The 27,320-nt window shown below is 35.5% G+C and overlaps 1 protein-coding gene across 10 annotated transcripts in view; it reads right to left on the minus strand.

Annotated features, from left to right (window-relative positions):
- Positions 1-27,320, minus strand: part of BIRC6 (baculoviral IAP repeat containing 6) — a 210,029-nt gene that overhangs the window by 102,391 nt on the left and 80,318 nt on the right. For 5 of the 10 annotated variants that reach the window (XR_004424875.1, XM_033125539.1, XM_033125531.1 and 2 more), the window contains 14 exons: positions 22,136-22,323; positions 21,016-21,348; positions 20,683-20,782; positions 18,580-18,794; positions 18,204-18,412; positions 17,534-17,880; positions 16,717-16,936; positions 8,929-9,062; positions 8,075-8,212; positions 6,419-6,546; positions 4,232-4,363; positions 2,426-2,641; positions 1,653-1,836; positions 840-995 (listed from right to left, as the gene is read on the minus strand). Coding sequence is in view for 9 of the 10 variants with exons in the window: in XM_033125539.1 (XP_032981430.1) it covers positions 840-995; positions 1,653-1,836; positions 2,426-2,641; positions 4,232-4,363; positions 6,419-6,546; positions 8,075-8,212; positions 8,929-9,062; positions 16,717-16,936; positions 17,534-17,880; positions 18,204-18,412; positions 18,580-18,794; positions 20,683-20,782; positions 21,016-21,348; positions 22,136-22,323 (2,700 nt within the window). In the remaining variant the exon portion in view is untranslated. The remainder of the gene's footprint in view (positions 1-839; positions 996-1,652; positions 1,837-2,425; positions 2,642-4,231; positions 4,364-6,418; positions 6,547-8,074; positions 8,213-8,928; positions 9,063-16,716; positions 16,937-17,533; positions 17,881-18,203; positions 18,413-18,579; positions 18,795-20,682; positions 20,783-21,015; positions 21,349-22,135; positions 22,324-27,320) is intronic. The other 5 variants (XM_033125536.1, XM_033125532.1, XM_033125534.1 and 2 more) reach the window with 2 other exon arrangements.

Consider the following 27,320-nt stretch of genomic DNA (forward strand, 5'->3'; position numbering starts at 1 on the left):
TGAATAACAAGAGACTTTAACCTTGTTTTCTTCACCACTGAGTATCTTTTACAGTTTCCTGGGTTGTAATTCCCTCAACATAGCCAAACCAGACCATATCAAAATAATTAGGACATTATGAAAGGATAGCATTTTATTATAATAAGCATTCAGAGAATCAAAGCAAAACATACTTATCAGGAAAATAACTGATACGGCTACTAAGGCCAAAGACCTCATAGAAAAACATAAAAATTAATTTTATACTTCACTAACACTCTTAATTTTAAACATTTTCATTTAAAAAACCAGCTCAAAGGCCGGCCCGGGGGCTCAGGAAGTTAGAGCTCGTGCTTCTAACTCCAAAGGCTGCGGTTCGATTCCCACGTGAGCCAGTGGGCTCTCAACCACAAGGTTGCCGGTTCAATTCCTCGAGTCCCGCCAGGGATGGTGGGCAGCTCCCCCTGCAACTAAGATTGAACACGGCACCTTGAGCTGAGCTGCCGCTGAGCTCCCGGATGGCTCAGTTGGTTGGAGTGCATCCTCTCAACCACAAGGTTGCCGGTTTGACTCCCGCAAGGGATGGTGGGCTGTGCCCCCTGCAACTAACAACGGCAACTGGACCTGGAGCTGAACTGCGCCATCCACAACTAAGACTGAAAGGACAACAATTTGAAGCTGAACGGCACCCTCCACAACTACGATTGAAAGGACAACCACTTGACTTGGAAAAAAGTCCTGGAAGTACACACTGTTCCCCAATAAAGTCCTGTTCCCCTTCCCCAATAAAATCTTTAAAAAACAAACAAACAAAAACAGCTCAAATATACTTTAAATAAAACATAATTCAAAGAATGTACCCGGTATATCCTGTGTCAAAGGTTCATCTATAGTTTCTAGCAATTGAACTGAAGACTGTTGAAGGCAGTCATCAGAGTCGGCAGCTGTGGCACCTACATCATCACTCACTGTTCCTTCCTCCATGGCTTCTGCAGCTACTGGAGCCAGCAGTTCTCCTGTATTTAATGAGACAGTTCTAACTGCTTTAATAATTTCTAAACAGACATCCAAAACACATTAAAGCATATTCTTTCCTGCAGTTTAGGGAATGACAGCATACATGCTCTTCCAAAAATAAAAGATTCTGAGACAAATGAGACCTCACCTACCTAAGACAATGCATTACCCATTGCATTACCTTCATATGCTAAAGACAAGTAACTAGTAGAAAACACAAAATGTGTGATGTGAACAAGGAATTACTATAATCACTTTACATGTTATTCCTCAGAACAACTTTATAAGGAAGGTACTTTTATTATCCTTATTTGACAATATATAATAATTTTTTATTTATGAAAAGACTGAGGCTCAGAGAGTACCTTCCTCAAGGCCACATACAGAACTGATAAGCAACCCACTGATGGTGTTAGTGATGACACCCACTAGCTCCAATATCCCTGCACTTTAACAACCTACCTTCTCCATAGAGACTTACATTTATCACAACTGTCAACATAACTAAATGTGAAAGTAGTTCTAAATGGTTGCTCCTTCTATAACATTAAAGAGACCTTTTATATGGTTGGGGGTTAGTTTCTTTTAAAGATTACTTAGTCGAACAATGATAAGCTAATTTTGACATACCCTATGAAAAATAAATCCTGACAAACCTGCTAAAATATCCTGTAGCATACAAGTTAAGGAATATTGAGCCCAAGCACCACCCCAAGATATATCTCCTCTATTGAAGTCAGTTCCAACCAAAAGTAATAGCAGTCTTTCCAGTTGGGGTTCATTCACAATCTCACACAGATGTATAGTTGGCCTCGTGGCATTCGCAATGCGTGCAAGAACCTGTAATACATTTTATAAAATCATACACTTAAATAGCAATTACATATGTTTTCTCCAAAAACAAAGCGTTGGAGTAGTTTTCAATAATGAGATAAGCTTTTAGTGTCAATATAATTGACCGACATGGAAGGCAAAAGAAATGTAATTTCCTGAGTCAAATATTAAAATCTGGTTAAAAATCTGGGTTGAATAGTGAAAAATAATTCCCCTAAACAATGAATATGCTACAGGAAAGCCTTCAGGGCATTAAAACCCCTTCATTACTATCATTTGACATTTGTTTATTTCCTATTTTAATTAATAGAAAAAAGGGAGGTTCAAAACAGACATACCCAAATTACACACATTTCAAATCTACATTAATCTAGTTTTTACTAGATTAAAATATAAATTAGGTCTCCGGAGAAATAAGTGACAAAATACTTTTAATATCTTTCAAAGCACAATAAAATTAAACTGTATAAAAGGAAAACCAACAAAAGCACAATTACTTCTCTTAATCAAAAATCAATTCAAGACTGCATTCACTCTAATCTTTTTTTAAACCTATTAATCTGTAATTATAAATTATGCCTATTAGTTTACCTACCTTACAAACAAATAATAAGAGATCTGCATGACATGTAAAATCCATGGAGAGGAGAAACAGGACAAGTTTCTGGACTACTGAAATACAACGTTCATGAGCCAAGGTAAATGGAAGTGGTTCGATCTCTGGACTTTCTTTTGTTGTTGTAACTTCTGTGTCTAAATTAGAACGGGACCATTCTGCTGTCCGACGTAACCGAATTAAATCCTTAAAGTGCTACATAAAGAATTGTACAATATTTAAATCAACATTTATTGAATGAAAATTCTTTCAGTACAAATTTATTTATGGGATGAAAATACTCAGAAAATTTACCATTTCTAAAGAACAAAATTTTTAGGTAAACCATAAGCTTCAAAAAGTAAGATTATTAAAAGCTATACTGTCCAATAATACCTAATTTTTTATTTTAGAGTAAGGTATAGGATATATGACACAATTTCAGGAAGGTGAAATTCTATAGGAAGGCTACATTAGGTCAAATCCGACCTCATAAATATTACCGAAACATCTTAAACATAATTCATAAAAGGTGGACGGTAAAGTAACCTAACAACTTCAAGTACTGAGTATTAATTCAAGTTATTTCAAAATCTGAGGGAATAACTATAATTTCATATTTACAGAAACACAATCACAAACTTGGTTGCTACAAATAAATGTTATATCCCCCAAAATTTAAAAACATGGGCTGGCCTGATGGCTCAGGTGGTTGGAGCACCGTGCTCCTAATGCCAAGGTCACCAGTTCGATTCCCACATGGGCCCGTGAGCTGTGCCCCCTACAGCTAAGATTGTGAACAACAGCTCTCCCTGGAGCTGGGCTTCCGTGGACTGCTGGGGGCTACAGTGTGCTGCCATGAGCGGCCGGCAGCCACGCTGGCCGGCAGCCGGCAAGAGCTGCCGTGAGCTGCTATGAGCGGCCGACAGGTGACCAACTGCCCCAGCCATGGGGAGCGAAAGGCTCTTAACACCAGCATGGGCCAGGGAGCTGTGTCCTACACAGCTAGACTGAGAAACAATGGCTTGAACCAGAGTGTGTGGGGCCAGTGGGGGGAGTGGCAGAAGGGGGAGAAAAAAAATTTAGAAACACATATAAAGTTATTTTTAAACTTTATTTACAAATCATTGCACTTAATTTCAACTTAGAAAGGACAAACTATGAAAACTGTCCATTTCCTCGAGTCTATCTTCAAGTTACTAGAACACAATCCACTTTCAAGGAAAGATACTTACACACGCTCCCCAACTTCTGATGGTTCAAGTTACAATTTTTCACCTTTATGGTGATGCGAAAGAAATAAGCACTGATCTTGACCCAGGCTAGTGACATGCAGCACCATACCCCCTCATGCTCCTGGGCAGCAGCGAGCCACAGCTACAGCAAGCACACCACCGTGTAAACTACCCATACTCTCTAGTGTACTGTGTTGCCAGGGTTTTACTGGATGTTATGTTCCAAGCACCTTGAAGATAGGCTAGGCTCAGCTATGATGTTTGGTAGTTTAGGTGTATTAAATGCATTTTCAATTTAATATTGTCAACTTATGATCAGTTTATTAAAATGTGACCCCATCGTAAGTCAATGAGCATCTGCAGAAAAATACCTTAAGTCCAGATTTATCGTGTATTTCCTTGAGTTAACAGCTACCCCCTCCCCAAAAAGTCTTTAAATTTTTCTGCTGATAAGCAGGTTAACATATATTTAAGTTTCCTGACCATTATCACAAATACTTAACTACTCAAATAATACTAAAAGGAAAACTGACAGTTCTAAGATAATTACATTAAAAAGTAAAAGTCATACCTTTGAAGTAGCCTGCTTTAGTTTTGCTTGCTCTACCAGAAGTTTATAAGATGATCCTTTGTTACTTTGTATTTTTTCTTTTTCCATCTGTTCCACCAAAGCCTTTTGTTTTGCTTTTAGTAGATTAAGTTGCTTAAAAATAAAAAACAAATCTTATAGCTAATATCAAAATCAACCAAGTAAATTATTCTACTCCTCACAGAATTTCATACATCAAACTAATGAATAAGAACAGTTCGCTCTCCCTATATGCTCCTTCCCCAAGCTCAGATTCAAATTTTACTTTCTGGCTGACATGTACTACCTATGTAGTTAGGCCCACTACCATGGTTGCTTCTGTTCTAAATGTACAGACTTTTTATTCTTGTCATTATTCCCTAAACAATGTAAGAACTTATTTACATGGCATTTGTATTGTATTAGGTATTATAAGTAATTTAGAAATGATTTAGAGTGTACAGGAGGACGTACATAGTAATAAATAAATGCTGTGCCATTTTATCTGAGGAATTTCAGTGTGCAGATTTTGGTATCGACGTGGTCCTGGAACCAATCCCCCATCGATACCGAGGGGTGACGGAAATTCTCTGAAAGATCTAGTTTTAACTGTGTTGCTGAGTTAAAAAAAAAAAAGAAAATCATTTCTAAATCTCGATTACCAGATCTTTCTAAATCTCGATTACCAGATCTTTCCATGTTATATTTAAAATCAATTCCTTACCATATGGAGAAGGGAAATAACTAGAAGATTTTCTTTAGTAAGATGCTAATGAGACTTTTTTTTAAACTTATTTATTTATTTAAATGTGTTCTTCCAGGACCCATTAGCTTCAAGTCAAGGAGTTGTTTCAATCTAGTTGTGGACGGCCGCAGCTCACAGTGCCCACATGGGGATCGAACAGACAACCTTGTTGGTAAGAGCACCGCGCTCTCACCGACTGAATTAACTGGCCGCCCCCGAGACTGACATGTTTTTAAGCACAGGGAAAGAATTATTTTTAAATATGTGGAGAAAATATTTTACTGCATAATACTCTTAGCTTTGCTTTTCTGGGAATCTCACTTAAGAGTAGTACACGTTTTGGTATGCTTATGTTTTTTATTAATTAAAATTTTTATTGCAATAACAGTAGATTCATATGTAGCGGTAAGAATACAGATATCTCTCGTATACTTTACCCAATTTCCCCCAATGACATTTTGTATATAGTATAACGTATATAATACGATAATGACATTGTGATAATTCACCAACCTTAGATTTCTCCAGTTTCACTTGTACTCATTTGTGTGTGTGTGTGTGTGTGTGTGTGTGTGTTTCTTACTGTAGTATGTGGCTGACAGAAAAAAACCAAAACTTAGCACACACAAAAATCCTGAATGAGAAATTTGGTGTAGGTGGCCCAGGAACTCAAATTCAATATGGCTAGACCAAAATTCAAACCTGAAAGTTAGACAGAGAGGCAGACAACAGATAACATAAAGCCATATTAAGGAGTTTGACCTTCCTTCAAAGGTCAACTGGAAGCCCCTAACAATTTAGAGAAGGACTGATGTGATCAAGTTTGTATTTAAAAACAACTCCTTAGGAGGAGCATGAAAAAGGGACTGGATTGAGAACGAACGCAGAGAGGCCTTTCACTATACAAAGGATAATGACGGCCTCAGTTAGAATGGTAGTAATAGAGATATAAAGAGGTAGTCAGTTTAAAGGACATCACCAAAACTCTGCAAAGTACATATTGCTGCCTTTTTTAACAAATATGGAAACTCACTCTCAAAAGTGCTAAATAGCTTCCTTAAGGAGCTTGTTAAATGACACACCTAGGATCTAATGGCAAATCTATCTCATGCAACTTCTGAAGTAATGTTCTCAAACATTAAAATTAAAAAAGCATTACAGGGCCGGCCCAGTGGCTCAGGCAGTTGGAGCTCCATGGGCCAGTAGGCTCTCAACCACAAGGTTGCCGGTTCAACTCCCACAAGGGATGGTGGGCTGAGCCCCCTGCAACTAACAACAGCAACTGGACCTGGAGCTGAGCTGCGCCCTCCTCAACTAAGATTGAAAGGACAACAAGTTCACTTGGAAAAAGTCCTGGAAATACACATTGTTCCCCAATAAAGTCCTGTTACCCTTCCCCAATAAAATCTTAAAAAAAAGAAAAAAAAAAAAGCATTAAAAATTACCTGTTTATGATGAACTAGCTGCTTTCTGATTTTCCTGGAATATAATCTATCAAGGCTACTGCTACCTTTGGAAGACCTATTTATGTTCTGAGTATGCAGATTATTGTTAATAAAACTCCACTGGTTACCTATAGGGCAAGGAAAAGTTTCATTATTAATTGCCATATGTTACTTTAAAGTACTTTTAATACACAGTAAACACAAAATCATAAATGTATCAATTATGACAAAGTAGTTATAAAGAAAACTATTGTAAAGAAATTGGTAAGATTTGACCCTAGGAATGTTAACTTTGATCCTAATTGATTTTAAGAGCACAGTTCTGTCTCCAATCTTTCCTTTAAGATAACAGCCATCTTTCTGCACAACTGTTTAATTTTTGTACAAGTTTGATGATGTCACTCAATTCTAACAAATACTCAATATTGCCTGTATTTGAAAACTCATATGCTTTTGTGCAGGTGCCAAAAAAAATGATACTTAATAATTTGACTTAATGACTTCAAAAATAAGGCTGAATAGTTGAGAAAACCATACTGTGTAGCCCTACTTATTCTCATTTTTGGAATGTACCTAGACTATTCTTTGTCATTTTTTCAACTCAATTCATATTTAATACCACACTTTACCAATCTCCAATTATTTGTTCATGTCTGCTTAACCTAAAGACATTTTTTTCTCTATTAGCAAAGTCAGTTCAAATTCTTCAAACCCTAAAAAAAAAGTCTTCCACAAATGTGTTTCCATAGTATTGGAATGATATGAATAAAAACTAAAACCTCCAACACTGTTATATTCCAACTTTACATTGTAGCTGTTTGTAATTGTATGTCTTAGTTCTATATCCTATAACTGAGAGAACTGCCAGTGACATGCAGTATTTGTTTAAAAAATAAATTTAACACAAATTCCCTGTATATGAAAAGAATCCCCCACTCTCTCCCCAAATATAATGTATACCATAAACAACTGATTCAATTTAAAACATCAAGGGATCTTTTTTAATACTAGGATCCTGACAATATTTAAAATTCCAAATTTTATAGTACTTATTGGTTGTATTTACATATTAGATGTAGCTTTTTTGAATCCTGTATGAAAAGGATTACTAACTTGGGAGAGGGGAAGAAAACAACTTGGCTTGCAGTTTGATTTCCTTTAATTTTTAAATTTTTCTATGCCTCTAGCTTATGGAGAAAGATTATGACTCAAACAAAATCTGGGGATTTCTGTACCTAAGGATAAAAGCCATTTGTAATTAATGAGTAGAACTATTTTATAACGGTAAATAAAATGAAACACTATATTAAAATAACATAAAACTCTTAAAATAACTCATAAAATAACATAGGAACTCTTCACAGATTTCCTTTTCATTAACTTTAAATGTATGTTATTATTATAAAGTATTTAAATGAGCATGGAGAAAACCTCGTGAAAGACATGCTAATATTTAGAAACTAGTCATGTTCAGAGAGGGGCTTCTCCATAAAGTCCTTCAAAAATAAACTCTATCTTTGAACAGATCCCTGGCAAAGTTAGTTCAGATTTTACATAAATTACATACAGCTGGACTCTCCAGGCCAGTAGCCAGTTCTGGAACAATCGTGAGTCTCTCAAAATCCCCACCAACAGATTATTATAAACTTTTGATACCTGTCAGAAACCTCTCCCTGTCTTTACCATTCAAAGGTTTCTTTGCAGCCGCTGCTTCATCTTCAACAGTTGACACATAATCCAGCAACCTGGACACCAGCATGACAACCCAACTGATCATGGGAATATCTAGTACTCCTAGACAGAGATGGCGGGGGCAGAATAGTCAGGTGATTCAGAAAGTTCTAACAAAGTCTGATAAAATAATTATGAGCCAAAACATTTTATAAATCCAAAATACACCATATCGTTACTAACACTAATATTTATTTATAATAGGCCTCAAAACTGGAACATATAGTCACAAATCAAGTAACACATTGAATCTAATGGAAGACCAATGCTTCATAGTATGAAAATAGATTCTTAAGTGTAGGATAAATCCAACAGTTAACTTATAAACTAGAAAACAAGGTATGAGATGCTATTCTTAGGCTCACAAGTGACTGAAATAAAAAATCTAACTCTCAATTTATAATTCACAGTCTTACACTATGTTCTAAGGATTTCATTCCAATAACAATTTTCTTGCTCAACTGAACTAAGTAACAATGACCAGAACAGGAATAGTACCTTAAAGCTTAAACTTAAATAAGAGATTTTGATTTTAGTTAAGAGAGTATAAAACATATTACAACAACTTTCACGTTTGCAATTCAAATAATTTAAAAAGCTGTAACTGTACGACAGTCAATCACACGAAGGCTGGTCATCCTTAAAAGTCTACATCATAAAACCAGTAACAAATTGTATAGCAATAAATATTTTACAAAGTATTTCAAAGTAGCATTTTAAGAAAAGCAGTATTTACAAGAATCTGATGTTTCTTCTAAAGATAACTCTTTAAACAATACCTTCTGTCCTCCGATGCATGGGTAACTGTGGCTGAAGAGGTGACAACAAATTATCCAACAGATTAAGTAAGCTTTCCAATACTCCACTATTACTAAGTGATCTTTGACCAATGCAGGAAAGTAACATGAAGACTCTAAAAAAAGGATATAAATAATATACTGATTATGAATCAATTTAATCATTTATTTAAAAAATAATTTACACTGGGGCTCCAGTCAAGATAGCGGGGTAGGTAAACACTGTGCTTGGCTCCTCCTATGACCACATTAAAATTACAACTAATCATCTGGAGAACCTTCTGAGACTAGCTGAACGGAAAGAAGTCCCGTAACTAAGGATATAAAGAAGAAGCCACCTCAAGACTGGTAGGAGGAGCAGAGACACAGGAACAGGCTAGCCCCACATCCACGTGTAGCAAGTGAGAATGAGGAGGGATATCTCAGCTGCAGAGATGTGCTCTGAGGAGCAAAGGGTTGCAGCCCAACACCTGGCTCCCCAGCCTGGAGCAACAGTCTCAGAAAGAGGAGCCCCCACAACATCTGGCTTTGAAAATCAGCAGGGATTCCATTCATCCGGGTAAGATAGAAGTCTGCTGGAAACCCAGGCATCCTCCTAAAGGGCCTACGCAGACTGTCTTGCTGCCAGGCACTCACCCTGGGCTCTGGCAAAGGGACAGTGGCTCAGGAAGCACTAGAGACATACAGTGAGAGACTGAATTGTGTGGCTTCAAGACAAAGGCTGGAAGGATAGCTGCCGTTGTCCCTGTGTTGAACCCACCCCCAACACGGCCAAATCTGAATTTGTACTGGCCTGGTGAATTCTACTCACTCAACGTTGGAAACGCCATGTGACCCTGCCACACCTAACGCACCACAGGAGGCTTTCTGTAGTGGGCAGCCAGCATTAGCCTGCACTACAGTCTTTCGTGGACAATTCTTGGGGATTTGCAGGCACCAGGCAGTTGGCAAATAGCCTCAGTGTACTCTTTGCCTTTTGCTGAGTGGGCCCAGGCTTATACTGACACCAAATCTAAACTGCAAGAACCTGATGAACACTACTTGACCCAGCCTGACGACTCACTAAGACCCAGCCTCACTCCATTCATGTACTGCACAAGGCTCTTTCAGTGGGTGCTCCTTACGGTCAGGTGGTAGGCAAAGACAAGCCTAGGGATGCCCTGGGCCTTTTGCTGAGCTACTCGAGGCATGGTACTGGTGGCAGCCGGCCTAGGTTTGCGGCATGCCCTCTTCCACGAACCTCCGGATCCAGCACAGGCCTGAGCCTTTCCCCGAAGTCCCCAGAACCAACACACTCAATGGCTGGCTTCAGACCACAACACAGTACTACCCGAGTAGCCCCACAAGCTGCATACCCAAAAGGTGGTCTCAGAAGACATGAAAGCCCACTGGGGCAAATCCTGTTCCATGGGGTCAGCCCTCCCACAGCAGCTCTTACACTGTGGTTGTGACCAACTCTACAGTCAGTTAGCCTGAAGGCCAACCCCATCCACTGACAAGACAACAGCAATCAAGGGTCAACTACAATAGGAGGGCACACACAACCCAAACAAGGGACACTCCTGAGCACCGGCTCAGGTGATAAGGAGACTACACCACTGGGTCCCACAGGACACCTACCATTTAAGACCACCCAGCCAAGACTGGGAGGCGTAGCAAATCGACCTGATAATAGAAACAAACACAGAGAAGCAGCCAAAATGAGGAGACAAACATGTCCCAAACGAAAGAACAGGAGAAAACTCCAGAAAAAGAACTAAATGAAATGGAAGCAATCCATCTACCAAAGAGTCAAAACAGTGGTTATAAGGACGGCTCAAGGAACTACTTTGGTAAGAACTTCAACAAAGAGATAGCGAGCATAAAAAAGGACATAAAAACCATAAAAAACAGTCAGAAATGAAAACTACAATAACCGAAATGAAGAATACAAAGAAGGAATCAATAGCAGATGAGACAAAGCAGAGAACTGAATCAGCAATTTAAAGATAAGGTAGCAGAAAAAACCCAATTGGAACAGCAAAAAGAAAAAGAACCACCCCCCCCAAAAAAATATTTAAAATGAGGATAGCTGAAGGGACCTCTGGGACAACATCAAGCATACCAATATTCTAATCATAGATATACCAGAAAGAGAAAAGAGCAAAGAATTGTAAAACTATTTGAAGGAATAGTGACTGAAAACTTTCCTAACCTGGCAAAGGAAACACACGTAGAAATCCAGAAAGCACAGTACTAAATAAGATGAACCCAAACAAGCCCACACCAAGACACATCATAATTAAAATGCCAAAGGTTAAACACCAAGTGAAACTTAAAAGCAGCAACAGAAAAGGCAGATCCTATAACACTGTCAACTGATTTCTCGACAAAAATTTTGTGCATCAAGGGATTGGCATCAAACATTCAAAGTGATGAAAAGCGAGCACATACAACCAAGACTACTCTACCCAGCAAGGCTATCATTTAAAATCAAAGGAGCGATAAAGAGCTTCCCAGACGAGAAAGAGATCAAGTTCATCACCACCAAACAAGGAGTACAAGAAATGTTAAAGGCACTTCTTTAAGAAAGAGGTAAAAAAAAAAACATAAATATGAATACTAAAATGGCAATGATTACATACCTATCAAGAATCACTTTAATGCAAACGGATTAAATGCTCCAATCAAAAGACATGGGGCAGTTAAATGGCTAAGAAAGCAAGACTCATACATATGCTGTCTTTATAAGAGTCCCACTTCAGGTTGAAAGATACACACAGACTGAAAGGAAAGGGATGGAAAAAGATATTTCATGCAAATGGAATGGTAAACATGCCAGGGTAGTAACAGTAATGTCAGACAAAATAGACTTCAAAAAACAAAAAAAAATAGGAGACAAAAAAAGGATTATTTCATTGTGATAAAGGGATCAATCCATCAAGAGGATATTACCCTTGTAAACAACTGTGCACCCAACATAGGAGCACCTGAACATATAAAACAAATATTGACTGACATAAAGAGAGCTACAGTAATACAGTCATAGGAGGGGATTTTAACACTCCATTGACACGAATAGACAGATCTTCCAGAGAGAATACCCACAAGGAAACAACGGCTTTAAATGACACATTAGACCAGATGGATTTGATATTTTTAGAGCGCTTCACCCAAAGGAGCAGAATGCACATTTTTTTGAAGTGCACATGGAACATTTTCTCAGATAAACCATGTTAGGTCACAAAACAGTCTTAAGTTTAAGACTGAAATCATATCAACAGTCTTCTTCAACAAGAATGGTATGAAACAAGTAATCAATTACGAGGAATAAAAATGAACAACACAACAACACATGAAGGCCTAACATGCTACTAATAACATGCTACTAAACAACAAATGGGTTATCAAGGGGATCAAGGAAGAAATGAAAAGATAGCTTGAAACAAATGAAAATGAAAATACAACAACCCCAAATCATATGGGACACAGAGAAAGCTGTCCTAAGAGGACATTCATAGCAATATAGGCCTATCTCAAGTAACAAGAAAAATCTCAAATAAACAATCTAACCTCACAACTAAAGGAACTAGAATAAGAACAGAGCCCAAAGTGAGCAGAAGGAAGGAAATAGTAAAGATCAGAGGGAAAATAAACAAAATAGTCTGAAAAAGAATACAAAAGCAAATGAAATCAAGACTGGTTCTTTGAAAAGATAAACAAAATTGATAAATCTTTAACCAGACTCATCAAGAAAAAGAGAGGACCCAAATAAATAAAATCATAAATGAAAGAGAAGTGACAACTGACACCACAGAAATACAAAAAATGATAATATTATAAACAATTAATTATATGCCAACAAATTGGACAATCTGGAAGAAATTAATTCCAAGAAACACACAATCTTCCAAAACTGAATTAATAAGCAGAAAATCTGAACAGACCTTTTACTACTAACGAAATCAAAAAACTCCCAACAAACAAATGTCCTGGACCAGATGGCTTCACACAGATGAATTTTACCAAACATATAAAGAAGAATTAACACCTATCCTTCTCAAAGTATTCCAAAAAAATTATGGAGGAGGAAAGTCTCCCAAGCTTATTTTACAAGGTCACCGTTATCCTGATTCTAAAACCAAAGACATCACCCAAAAAAAAGAAAACTATAGGCCAATTTCCTTGAACAGATGCAAAAATCCTCAACAAAACATTAGCAAACCAAATTAAGCAATGCATTAAAAAGACTGTACAGTTTGCTCAAGTAGGACTTTTTCCTGGGATGCAAGACTGATTCAACATCCACAAATCAATTAATGTGATATAGCACATAAACAAAATGAAGGATAAAAACTTTATGATCATAACAGTAGATGCAGTAAAAGCATTTGACAAAATCCAACATTGATTTAAGAAAAAAACTTTCAGCAAAGTGGGAACAGAGGGAACATACATCAACATAATAAAGGCCATATATGACAAACCCACAGCTAACATCGTACTTAATGGTGAAAAGCTAAAAACATTTCACTTAAGATCAGGAATATGACAAGGATATCCACTTTCACCACTTTTATTATTCAACACAGTATTAGAAGTCCTAGCCACAGCAATCAGAAAAGAAAAAGATTTAAAGGCCATCCAAATTGGAAAGGAAGTAAAACTGTCATTATTTGCAGATGACATGCTATATAGAGTGAATCCTAGAGTCCACCAAAAAACTACTAGAACTGATAAATGAATTCATTAAAGTAAGGATACAAAACTAATATTCAGAAACCCGGTACATTTTTATATACCAATAATGAACTATCAGAAGGAGAAATTAAGAAAACAATCCCATTTACAATTGCATCAAAAAAAAAAACAAAAAAAAAACAACCTAAGAATCAATTTAGCCAAAGAGGTAAAAGACCTGTACTCGGAAAATTATAAGATACTGAAGAATGAAACTGAAGAAGATACAAATAAATGGAAGCATAGACCATGCTCAAAAACAGAAAGAATCAACATTGTTAAATGTACATACTACCCATAGCAATCTACAGATTCAAGGCAATCCATTTCAAAATTCTAATGGCATTTTTTTCACAGAACTAGAACAAATAATCTAAAAATTTATATGGAAACATAAAAAAATCTCGAATTGCCACAGCAATTTTGAAAAAGAACAAAGTTGGAGGTATCATGCTACCTAGCATCAAGCTATAATACAAGATTATAGTAATCAAACAGCATGGTACTGGCATAAAAACAGATATATAGCTCAATAAAACAGAATAGAGCTCCCAGAAATAAATCCATGCCTACACGGTCAAGTAACCTATGACAAAGGAGCAAGAATATACAATGGGGCAAAGACAGTCTGTTCAATAAATAGTGTTGGGAAAACTGGACAAATAACATGCAGAAAAAAAATGAAACTAGAGGCCTCCTGGGTGGCTCAGGTGGGTGGAGCGCCGTGGTCCTAATGCCGAGGTCGCTGGTTCAACTCCCACATGGGCCAGTGAGCTGCGCCCTCTACAGCTAAGATTGTGAACAATAGGTCTCCCTGGAGCTGGGCTGCCGTGAGCTGTTGGGGAGGTTGAGGTGAGCTGCCGTGGGATGCTGTGAGCTTCTGCAGGCTGCCGTGGGCTACCATGTGCTGCCATGAGTGGCCGGTGGCCAGCTTGAGTGGCCAGCAGCCATCATGAGCGGCCGGGAGCTGGCGAGAGCCGGCGTGAGCTGCTGTGATGGGCCAGCGACCGACTGCTTCAGCTGGGGGGAGTGTAAAGCTCATAATACTAGCATGGGCCAGGGAGCTGTGTCCTACACAACCGGACTGAGAAACAACGGCTTGAAATGGGGGGGGGGGGGGGTAGAAGGGAGGGAAAAATTAAACTTGACCACCTTCTTACACCATATACAAGAATAAACTCAAAATGGTTTAAAAAGTTAAATATAAGACCTGAAACCATAAATCTCCTAGAAGCAAACACAGGCAAGAAACTGGGACACAGTAATATGTTTTAGTAATATTTTTTCTAGTATCTCCTCGGGAAAGGCAAACAAAAGAAAAAATAAACAAATGCAACTATCTCAAACTAAAAAGATTTTACACAGCAAAGGAAACCATGATCAAAACGAAAAGACAACCTACTGAACAGGTGAGGATATTTGCCAATGATACATCCAATAAGGGGTTAACATGCAAAATTTATAAAGAATTCATACAACTCAACACCAAAGAAAAAACAATCCAATTAAAAAATGTGCTGGGGACTAGAACAGATATTTCTCCAAGAGGACATACAGATAGCCAACAGACAAATGAAAAGGTGCTCAACGTCACTAATCATCAGAAAAGTGCAAATTAAACCACAGTGACGTAACACCGCACACCTCTCAGAATGGCTATCATCAATAAATCAAAAACCAAGTCTTGGCGAGGATGTGGAGAAAAGGGAATCTTCATGCACTGTTGGTGGGATTGAAAATTGGTGCAGCCACTATGGAAAACAGTATGGAGGTTCCTCAAAAAAGTGAAAATACAACTACATTACGTCCCAGTAATTCCGTTTCTGAGTTACTTATCCAAAGAAATCCAAAACACTAATCTGAAAACACATAGGCACCTCTACGTTCATTGCAACCTTATTTACAATAGCCAAGATATGGAAGTAACTGAAGCGTCCATCAATAGATGACTAGATGAAGAAGTGGTACATATATACAATGGAATATTACTCAGTCATAAAGAATGAAATCTTACCATCTGCAACAAACGGATAGACTTGGAGGATACTATGCTAAGTGAATTAATTCATACAGAAAAAGATAAATACCGTATGATCTCACTTATATGTGGAATCAAAAGAACAAAATAAACAAAACAGAAACAGACTCATAGATAACTGAGAACAGATAGATGGTTGTCAGATGGGAGGAATGTGAGGGGATGAGTGAAGGGATTAAGAAGTACAAACTGATAGTTACAAAATAGTCATGGGGATGGATGTAAATGTACAGCATAGGAAATATAGTCAATAATGTATTAATTATATAGAGAGAGAGGTGAGTACTACACGAATCGGGGTAATCACTTCATAAATTGTACAAATGTCTAACCCCTATGCTGTACACCTGAAACTAATATAAAATAATACTGAATGTCAACTGTAATTGAAAAAAAGACAGTAGGAAAGTCATATGACGACAAAAAGGGAAGACAACTACCTGCAAGTCAAGAGAAACCAACCCTGCTAACACTTGATCTCTAACTTCTAATATCCACAATTGTGAAAAAAATTAATTTGTTGAAAATAAATGAATAAAATTTTTTTTACATAAAGGAAATAATTTACATTGAAATTGAATAGAGTAATGACAGAATGATGACAGAATAGAGTAATGACAGCAAGATTTCTGGAGGTATGATGTTAAAATTAGCTCTTTTTAAAGCTATTGGTTGTATTTTCTAACGTTATCCACGAAAAGTCAGGTAGAGGGAACTTTATCACAGCCTCAAAAAAATACATTTAACATAAAATAACAGGAGCTGATACAAAACACTTGTAAACAGAGATCTATAAATGCCACAGATTCAATTAGGAAACTAAAAAGTGTAGTCTGGTTATATCATGCCTAATCTTCAATATGCCCTTCACTGGGCATTCCCCAAACTTTGAAAAGACATGCTTCATTTTTCCACACTCGGTATACACATACAGAAGATTTCAAAATCTGAACACTGACTGTGAATAAGTATAAATCATTAATAACAACTAAGTGCAATATTTTCTGACCTACCTATCCTGTGGAAAGATGAGAAGCTGCTCCGAATTGTACAATTCCTGAAGAACATTAGAGAGAAACTGACCCCACCATCTTTCACCACCACAGAGTTGAACAAGTAGAAGTCCAGTATGTAACCGTATCTTTGGGGTTCCACTGATGCACAAGTGTTTAAAAAGCTCTTCACAGGCCTGGGCATGAAATGTGCTCTGCAAAACCGCAGGAACTGAGTGTCCTATTACAAGAAAGAAAACAGTAAAATTTTCTATTTAAGTGTATGCTGTAGTATCAAAATCAGCATGCCTAAATATGTTTTCCTCTTACCAGCCATCAGTATACAATTATATTCCATTTATTTTGCTACTCATTTGCTTACTCCTCGCATACAAAATGTTAATTGCTAAATACTTGAAGAAGAGTTAGCACTTAAATCCATTATATTTCTTGTATGTGCAGTTGGGTGTATCAGATGGCTGTATGTGTATTCGTGTGTGCATGTATAATACTGGCTAGAAAATGACAGCTCTGTATTAGATTAGCAATTATTAACAGTTTTCACTGTTGCACTTTTAAACAATATTTACTATTTTGCCAGTAACACAAGGCTATGGGATATCAATAGCCGAAACTCAAGAAAAGAAACAATCAAAAATTCATTTATGAAAACCAAAAATATGGGGGGAAAATGAGCTAACCTAAAGAACACATTTCATAAATAAATTAGGAAGGATATAAAAATTAACAATACCCAGAAAATATCAACAACAAAATACGCAACAAGATCACATGAAATATAATCCCAGTCTTTAAATTATTTAAGCTAAATACAAACCATTGGAAGAGTGAAGAAGGCTGAGCAAGGTGTCCAATAAATATCTGATGATAGTACGTAACTGCTCTGTGGAAGACGTCTGAATTAAGTCTTTTGGATCTGACGTTTCATTCAACATGTTCCTACTTGCCCCTAGAGCTACTTTGAGCCTCTGCACTGCATTATGAGCCAAATTTAGTTGAAGTTGTAGCTGAATACAATCCTGATAGGAGGAAAAAACTCTACTGTCTTCCTCAACTGCCTTGTCGGGCTTTCGCAAGAAGTACTGTGCATTGTTAGCACTGTTGAGAGGAGGAAGATCGATACTTTGCAAAAGAGTTTCCAGTCGATGACAAGCTAAGTTATACCTATAATAAAAAAAATAAACAAAACAATCCCTGTAATGTTCTTTGACGTACATGTACAGATATACACTAAAAATTAAATTTCTAAAACATGTTAACACAAACATTAAAAAGAATTAATCATTTGGTAAGTACAAAATTTAAAAAGCCAATTATTTAATCACAAAATATTAATGTATTAAATATTATAATATGCTAGTGTATTACTTCCTTCTATTCTTTTCTATACGTTTATGAAAAGACATTTTTTTGACAAATACATGCAAGACATTACAAATAATAAAGAGTTTCAATAAGATTAAAATATACTGCAATTCTCTACCAACCTGCACTGTATATCCTCCTGTAGAGCAACCATCATTGCTAAATGCTGGTCAATTTCTGGTTGGTTTGCAGATTCTCCCTCTCCCCTTAGAGGATCGTGCATTAACTTCAGTTCACTCTCCCAAGGCAATATGTAAGTATGACCATAGTAAAATCCTAAGGGGATTTTGGCTCTGGCATTTGTACTTCCATAACGTCCAATGACAGTGATCTGAAATGAAAAATTATAAATATACATACATACCCGTCTGCAACAACAAAAATCTCAGTAATGTATTTAAAAAGATATAGTTATACTTTAATTATATGTCTGAATACTTTTCATAACTTGTCAGAAACATGGAAAGCAGATCAATTCACTTTCTTGAAGTTCTTTACCTTCATGAATCTGCACACAGGGGGTGGTATCAAGTCATGAAGAATTAGTGAATGGGTGCTTATATCAGTTGCCACTACCAATCGCCTCCCATCCACCTCTTCTCCTAATGTCCAAATGTCAATTGACAGAGAGGCCAAGTCTCCACAAGTGGGAATCAATACATCTGTCAACAATATTGGTCTGCCAAAATCCAAGGTCACAAACCTCCTTGCTCCTATGAGAGAGAAAGCAACAGTTAACCAAAAATACCATATATCAATTAACCAAAACATAGACTGAAAAAGTTAGGAACACTCATCTTAAAATTTCTGAAACTTCAATCTACGTGAGCTTGAACTCCAAAACTTAGAAATTAAGTAAAAAATACACAATTGTAACATTGTTACTATAAAGGAAATCAACTGTATATATACGCTTAATTTAAAATATTAGAAGAAAAAATTAAATCAGCAAAAATAGTACATAGATTAATTCTATAAAATACCTATCTACTCTTCTTTCAGCCACTTGGTCTTTTTTTTTTTTTTTAATTGCACAACTAGACACATTAATACCAAAATGTGTTACTTGATTTTAGTTTTCTTAAGCTTTGTTTCACTTTTCATAAGGTTGCATTTTACATCGGGGTTAAAATGCAAAGTAAAAGACTAAAATATCATGTAGTCATTCTTGCACTAAAAAATCCCCTAGGGAGATCCTCCAATGAAAACAGCTTATCTCAGTATTTTCCCCCAGTACTGACCCATCACTGTCTCCTCAGCTCAGAAACAGATAAAGTAGATGACTTCCTCTTAAGGGCCACACTAAAGAGGTAGTATGTCTTTTGTGTAAGCACTAGAATCACACTCAGCATGGTTAAGATGCTCACACTAATGAAAGGCAAGAATGATCTGAGAGGAACGGGAGAGAGAGCAAATCTGCACCTCTCATTTCACACACATTTCAGGAACAAGCTCAATTAGTGAAACAGTAAGCTGGATCTTTTATAATGTCTTAAGTTTTTTTCTTTTTTATTGGGTTAGGGTGAGGGGTAGCTAGTAACCTTATCTTCTACAATTTACAGCAAAGGAACCCAACTAAGTCAAACTTCCAGGACTAGCGCTATTCTTGATGGGGGCTGGTTTAAAAGAAAACAAGCAGTTACCAATACTTTCCTAAACAGAAAAGCTATTAAACAACAAATATAATTCTCCTCCTTAGAGGGCTAATGTGCTATACAGTCAATTCCATTAAAAAAAAAAAAATCAGAGTGTAAACAACTACTCACATTTCATAAGAGTATACAACAAATTTCACTTTAAATGTTATAAACACTAACGTTGTTACAAATGAATGATCACTTGGGTAGAAAATACCACTACAACTTTTTTAAAAAAACTCCTCTTCCACAAAGGAAACTGTCCACTGTAATAGAGCAAATAAGGTTCAACTGCTTATACAATGAGAAGTGATACAATAAGCACCACATTCATGTACTTCCCCCTAGAAAACATGCCTAAGGATTCTGCTGAATTCTGCTGCTGCTCAGTTAGTAGGACTGTAAGGTAACAACTGCTTACAGATTATTGGTAAACATGATCTAATTCAAAGCACCTATCCCAATCACACATCTCTGGCATATAAGTAGGGTACAAGCTTAGGTAAACTGTGAACTATCCAGACACCATGAAGTGTTATTAAGTTTACTCAGGTATAATTATCAGTTAATTCTGCCTCCCATTCTCAAGAAATGGTTCCAATACCAGAATGCAAGTCTTAGGAATACTACTTAAGCTTAATTTCTAGTGTAATGGTAATTGAGCAGCTACACTGGAGGCAAATATTTATGTTAATATTGATGTTAATAATGTTCAACAGGCAAGACTCATATAACAGATCAAATCCACTGTTTGGACACAATAGTGAACCTACTCAGCAGCATTCTTCCCTTCAACTTGGTGAGCCATGTCTTGAGCCTTCTATAGTGCTTATTCTCAGTAAAATGTACTTACCCAAGAGCAAACGTGATTTAATTGCAAAGAGAAATCAAACTACAGAATATTAAGTCTTCAAAGGGCCAAGAGACTTGGCAAGAACAATATTTTAAGGAAGTCAAAGATTACCTGAATGCATTCGCTCTATAATAATGGACTGGTGAGGTGGAGGTTGAAGAAAATGTGAAGCATGAGAAATTGCAAGGGCTAGACCAGAACCAAGTGGATTCTAGAAAAGAAAAAAGTATAACTCTACATTGATATTACTCTTGCTCTATAAAAACTAGTAACCATAATATCAAATTAAGACTCATTTCCGAATGGACATTCTATAGAATTTTATTAAAAAATAATCGAATTTATCAAGTTGGTATAATAAAATTTCGCCTTCTAAAGTTAACGTGTATTACAAATTATTTTTAAATATCTAAGCGAACGCCTACTTAAAATGTAATAATTTACCATTCTGGACTTGTTGGAATTTTTGTTATGTGCAGCAAGATTGACTGTTGGGGAATCAATAACTGAGCCTGGGAAAAGTTGTGCAAGTTCAGCATTAATCACAACGGAAACTGCTTCATTGGGTGGTGTGAGTGGTGGAGTCATAAAAAGTGGTGTTGTTTTTGGAGTGGGTGGAATAACATCAGATGGATGAATGAAGAATCCAGGGGCTGCCACTGGGTTGGAAGGCACAGAGTTGTGAACAGGACCTACTGCTGATGCTGCTGACGCTGCTGACGCGGCTGCAGCTGCTGCAGCTGTTGTCTGATGTAACTTGGCTTCCAGCTTTGCTTTCTGTAAAAGAAGTAAAAGCAACAAATATAGACTAACCTTGCCTGCCTCAATTGTGGGGAACTACACGGGTATATATTATGAGGATAAGCATGATTAAACTGGATCCTAGTTAAATAAAAATGAAATACAAAGTGGACAACACGAATGGGTTATTTCCTTGCTATACATACTCTGTTAAATACTTGATATAAAATTTCCTGAGTATTTAGGAATTAGGACTTTCTCAAAGCAAAGGTGCAAAAGAAGCAGAACAATTAAATGTAAATAAATAAACAAAGTTCTCTGTAAAACAAAGTAATAACAGGAAGTGAACTGTCATGTTTCCTAACCTGATACAATCTGTCACCTGGAATTCGTAAATTGCATTTAGACCACAATGAAATCTCCAAAACTTGTCATTATTACTAAATTTTAATTCACATCAATTTAACAGGTTTTTAAAATGTTTTTTAAATGTAAAGTTGTTCAATCAATAACAATAGTTAACTGGTAACTATTTGTAATGTTTGACCAAGAGTGTTTAAACATAGTAAGAATGGATTTTACTAAAAGATTGCAAAATAAGTATCAATTATATTCCCTAAGTTATGTATCAAATAAAATGCATTTATATAATTTTTAAATATTTAAATATATCACAAAGACATTACCTCAATTTTTGTAGAAAATGATTAGCTCAGATCGATCAAACTACTTTCCTTTATGAAAATAATGATCATTTTTACAGTACTTTTTCAGCTTTTGAAGTTTAGAGACAGCATGAACAAAGAGCCAAATAGTCTCCAACCTGTTGCTGAAGCTTCAAAAGCTGCTGCTGTTTCTCTTGCAGCACCTGTAGCTGTTGCTCGGCTGAAGCCATTGCATGAGAGAGAGACTGCAAAGCTACCTGGGCTGCTGAACTCAGGGCTGTCGAAGCTTCCCCAACTGTCCCAGATGATAGTCCACCTACTGCAGGAGTAACCCCGAAGGAACTCACTGGCATAAGGGGGAGAAAAACACAGGATAAAGAAAAGGTACACAGAGAAAAATATTCAAAGTACTATCCTATTTTGACACTAAAACTATAGTTCATTTTCATTTTGAAAGATATGAATCTAGACTGTATAAATAAGGGAATCTTAACAGTAAAAGTATGTTGACAATAATACTATTCAAGTTTAAGGGATCCAGGAATGACTTCTATAGCAAAGAAAAAGTGGTCACTATACTTTCAAGCTTAAAAATATTTCCAGCATAGAAATTTCTTTTAATATGATGAAATAAAAATATAAAATGAGAGTAATTTTATAATACAATTTGAACATAAGAAATAAACTGAAATTTGCTTTACTAAGATTTCTTACAAGCAACACTTCCTTCCCCCGCCCTGAAAAAGCTCAAAACAATCTTTAATTCTATGAACATCATTTTAAAAGACTGGTAACACTACTTCCTCATTTTAAAGCATAGCCTAAACACAGAGGCTGGCCCACATAGAATAATATGTAAAGCAGTTTCCTACTATGTGCTCCCCGGAACACTAATATGGATAGAAAAGCGTGTCCCGTGCACAATCAAATAAGTCCAGCACATAATGCTTGCCCATGAACATTATCATTAAAGGTCTATAAAATCCTACAAGTTAAGAAATTCTTTTGACTTTCCTTTTCAATGTTATTCAAATATGCATTATAAAAGAACTCTTTTCCCATTAAGTATTTTCAATATTTGTGGAAAACATTCTGGGAAAGTTTTGATATGACAACTATTTCACAACTCAGTGAAACAGGTCAGTAGAAAACAAAAAGCAGAAGACAGATCTAACAACAGTATTAATATTTATAGCAGGCCTTTACTAGAAAGTTATACTGGGGAAAGACAACCGCTACTGTAATAGCAAATGTTTAGTGTGCATTACCACACAGCATTACTTTAGTTAATGACTACATTTAACAGATGAACAACCCTGAGGGGTGGACACTATGATTCTGCTTTTTAGTTGATTAAGTAAAGAATGGCTCAGAGAAGTTACCCTGGAGAGCTGAGAGTGGTAAAACTAGGATTAGAACCAACGGCAATAGAAACCAAAGCCAATGTGAGGCTCAGTACTAACAATGGAACTTACATCAACTCATTTAATCTTTGCACTGGCACATAGGTAGGTATTAATGTTATGTATTTTATAGATAATGAATCTAAAGTTGAAAGAAGTAATTTGCTCAAATACTTGAATAGAGGAAAAAACAGGTAATCTGACAGCCTATTTTAATGGCTAGATTATGCCAGCATTCAAATAAACTATAAAAAAATTAAGTTGCATTCAACAAAATAGCAATAACAACAAAACTGTGCTTAACAACTTACAATTAAAAATTCCTCAACTTAAAAGAAAAAAAAAACCACATTTATTATAGTGCACCATACTACACACTTCTTTGAACTTACACAAATTCAATTATATAAGCTTGGTCAAAGAAAGAGCAATCATATTTCATACAAGCTATGTGCCCCAAAATGAAAAACATCTGCTCCCTGTATGTTCCACCAAAGCCAAAAGCTATTAATCCCAACTCCAGAAGGAAAATTATTAGACTTAATGAAGCATTTATGTTGTACTGTAGGGGTAATTTAAGCTATTTTCAATATTAACCACATGTACTTTAGTCCTTTACTGACTTTAAAATCTAATGCCCAAATAATGTTTATGGGAAAACTCTCAGTATAAACAATCCAAGGAAAGTAAGTCGTCATGCTACCACAAAACTAATTTTGAAATCTCTTGCACACTACTGAGTTTTCAATACCCTCTTCTATTTCCTATTAAAGGCCTTAAAAACTAGGTATAAAATATAGAGGTGAGAACTAGACAAAGCTGACTGTTATCACCATTTCTATTATATAATTCAGCACATCCTAGGAAGCATAAAAGAGTAAGAAAAAAAATAAAAGATACAACCATCAGAAAAACAACAAACTAAACTCTATTAACAGATGGCATGATTATGTATATTTAAAAATCCCTAAGAATCTACAAACTATTAGAATTAGCAAATTAACATAGCAATGTCATCAGATATAAGGTTAATATAAATATATGCAAATTAATTATATTTTTATTACACTAGTGTTTCCCCAAATGTAAGACCTAGCTGGACAATCAGCTCTAATGCGTCTTTTGGAGCAAAAATTAATGTAACACCTGGTCCTATGTTATATTGTATTATATTACATTATACCGGGTCTTACAGTAAAATAAGACCGGGTCTTATGTTATATAAGTGTTACTATGTTATAGTAAAATAAGACCAGGTCTTATGTTATATAAGTTTCACTATGTTATAGTAAAACAAGACTGGGTCTTATATTATATGAGACTCAGTCTTATAGTAAAATAAGGCCAGGTCTTATATTAATTTTTGCTCCAAAAGACACATTAGAGCTGATTGTCAGGAAGGTCTTATTTTCAGGGAAACACGGTAGCAACAAAAGAATGGAAATAAAATTAAGAAAAATATCACTTATAATAGCATAAAAAAATCAAATAGCTGGGTAAAATCTAAAAAGTATGTAGAAAACGTCTACATTGAAAACAGGACAGACAGAATGAATATGAATGAATCTCATAAAACAGCTTGAGTACTGACAGTGACCTTAAAAGAGGAATAATAAGAGTGACAGGCGATGTCCAACAAAAATAGTGTGCAAGGTAAAAACCAAGATTATGTTAAATCACTAGAAGAAATAATAGCTAACTTACAATTCTACACTGTGAAAATATACCTCAAGAATGAAAATAACACCTCTTGATCCAAATAAACTAAATATAAAATGTTATTGTGATATACAGATAAAATTAATTATGTATTGAAACTTAGATGATACCATCAGATTATGCTAATTTGATTGATAAAAGTGTATCATACTTATAATTAATTTAGACAGTTATGAAAAATCGCCATCAGTAGTTAAAAAAATATTCATATTGTTTAAGGTACATATCTCTTATTATATAGACATAAAAGTAATACAATATCTAGTATTTTTTTGGAGGTACTTCAGCAAAGAAAACAGATAAAAGAAATGAGCAAAAGTATCAATACTATTGGAATCTGAATAATGGCTATGTGGTTTGCTTATCTAATTATTCAAAAAATATTTGAAAATTTTCCAAGAAAACTAAGTTAATTCACCAGTAGACAAGTACAAATAAGAGATCTTAGAGGATAGTTTTCAGACATAAACAAAATTATACCAGATAAAAGCTCAAAATCAAAGAAAGGAATAAAGAGGAATGAAATGGAATTATGCGATAAATACAAATGAATACTGAATATAAAAACTATTATAATAATTATTAGGGGAATCAAAACACACCTAAAATAAGATATAAAATCACAATGCCATATAAATTGGAAAGGTGATTAAAAAATGTTCAAGATATTTGCACTGAATGGTAAAATATCAACTGGACTCTTAGATGTCAAAGATATGTGTATACTATGATCTCTGGAATAAATGCTAAAACCAGTAAAAAGTAGAAAAATAGACCAATAAAAATATAATCACCAAAGAAAATAAGAGAAAAAGAAGTATCTGGCAAAAGGAGAAATCTAATAGAACATATAAAAAACACAGTAGGTTTAAACACAAATATGTAAGTAATTACACTAAATGTAGATTAAATATTGCAATTGAAAGTAAAAGTATCAGAGTAGATTAAAAAAGGAAACTACATGTGACTTTAAAAGTATGTCTGAAATATAAGGAGACCCTGAAAAGTTGAAACTGAAAAGAAGGAAAAATATATACTATACAACTAGTAACCAAAAGTTGGTCTAAAGTATACAAATATCAAACAAATTACTTTTAGGAAAAATAGCACTCAAAGATAAAGACATAATTTGTAAAGATAAGAGATTCAATTCACAAGAAAGATAAAACCACTCTGAATTTGTATGGTAGTTCCAAAATGTATAACATAAAAACTGATGAAACTAAAATAAACAAATCCACAGGTACAGTGACAAAAATTTAACACATTTTATTAGCTGAAAAAACTAAGTAGTAGATGAAGTAATCAATACATACTTATCAAACTTGCCCAAATAGATATATAGAATACACTTCACCAACAAATGCTGAGTAAACATTATTGTGAAACATTCATGGAATATTTATAAAAGCTGACCCACTACAATTCCTATCATATTTTGCAAGATTGATAATCAGAGTATTTCTTTTGACCCCAAAACAATTTAAATAGGAATCAATAAGAAGATAACTAGAAATTCCTCATGTACTTGAAAATTAAGAAGTGCATTTCTTTAATGTTACTTACTAAAGTTGAATATACGTATGACAACCCTATGAAGCAGCAAATCAACTTCCCCATTCATATCCAAGAGAACAGTGTATCCATTAGTAGTAATAGTGCCACAATAGAACAACCCAAATGTTGACTGACAGTACACAAACAAATAGTGGATCCATAAATTTTATTTTATTCAAACAGAATCTTAAACAGCAGTGAAGAAGAACCAACTATCTACATATATGCAATGATATGAATTTAACATCCATAACGTTGAACAGAAGGCAGACCAAAAATATATAAACGCAATTTTATATTATACAGACCCTACTCAACCAGTGCTCAGAAATGCATAATTAAGTGATTATACGAAGAAACAAAGACCACGAAATGATTACTCAAAAAGTTAGGACAATGTTGACCTTTTGGAGAGAGTGAGGGAGAAATAAAGGGAAGGGGGCATGGAGACAGACCACACCTTTTAGAGTACTAGAAATATTTTTTGATTTGGTAGACAGCTTGTGTTTTGATAAACTTCTGGGCTATACAACCGTTTTCTGCACTTTTCTCTATTGGGAATTATATTTCACAATTAACATGTTTCAACAAAAAAATCCTAAACAGGAAGTTCAGAGACCATAGTCATCTTCCAGCACCTTATGATCACTAGTCAAGAGTTTGC

Source organism: Rhinolophus ferrumequinum, chromosome 13 (assembly GCF_004115265.2).
Source record: "Rhinolophus ferrumequinum isolate MPI-CBG mRhiFer1 chromosome 13, mRhiFer1_v1.p, whole genome shotgun sequence".
NCBI classification, from domain to species: domain Eukaryota; kingdom Metazoa; phylum Chordata; class Mammalia; order Chiroptera; family Rhinolophidae; genus Rhinolophus; species Rhinolophus ferrumequinum.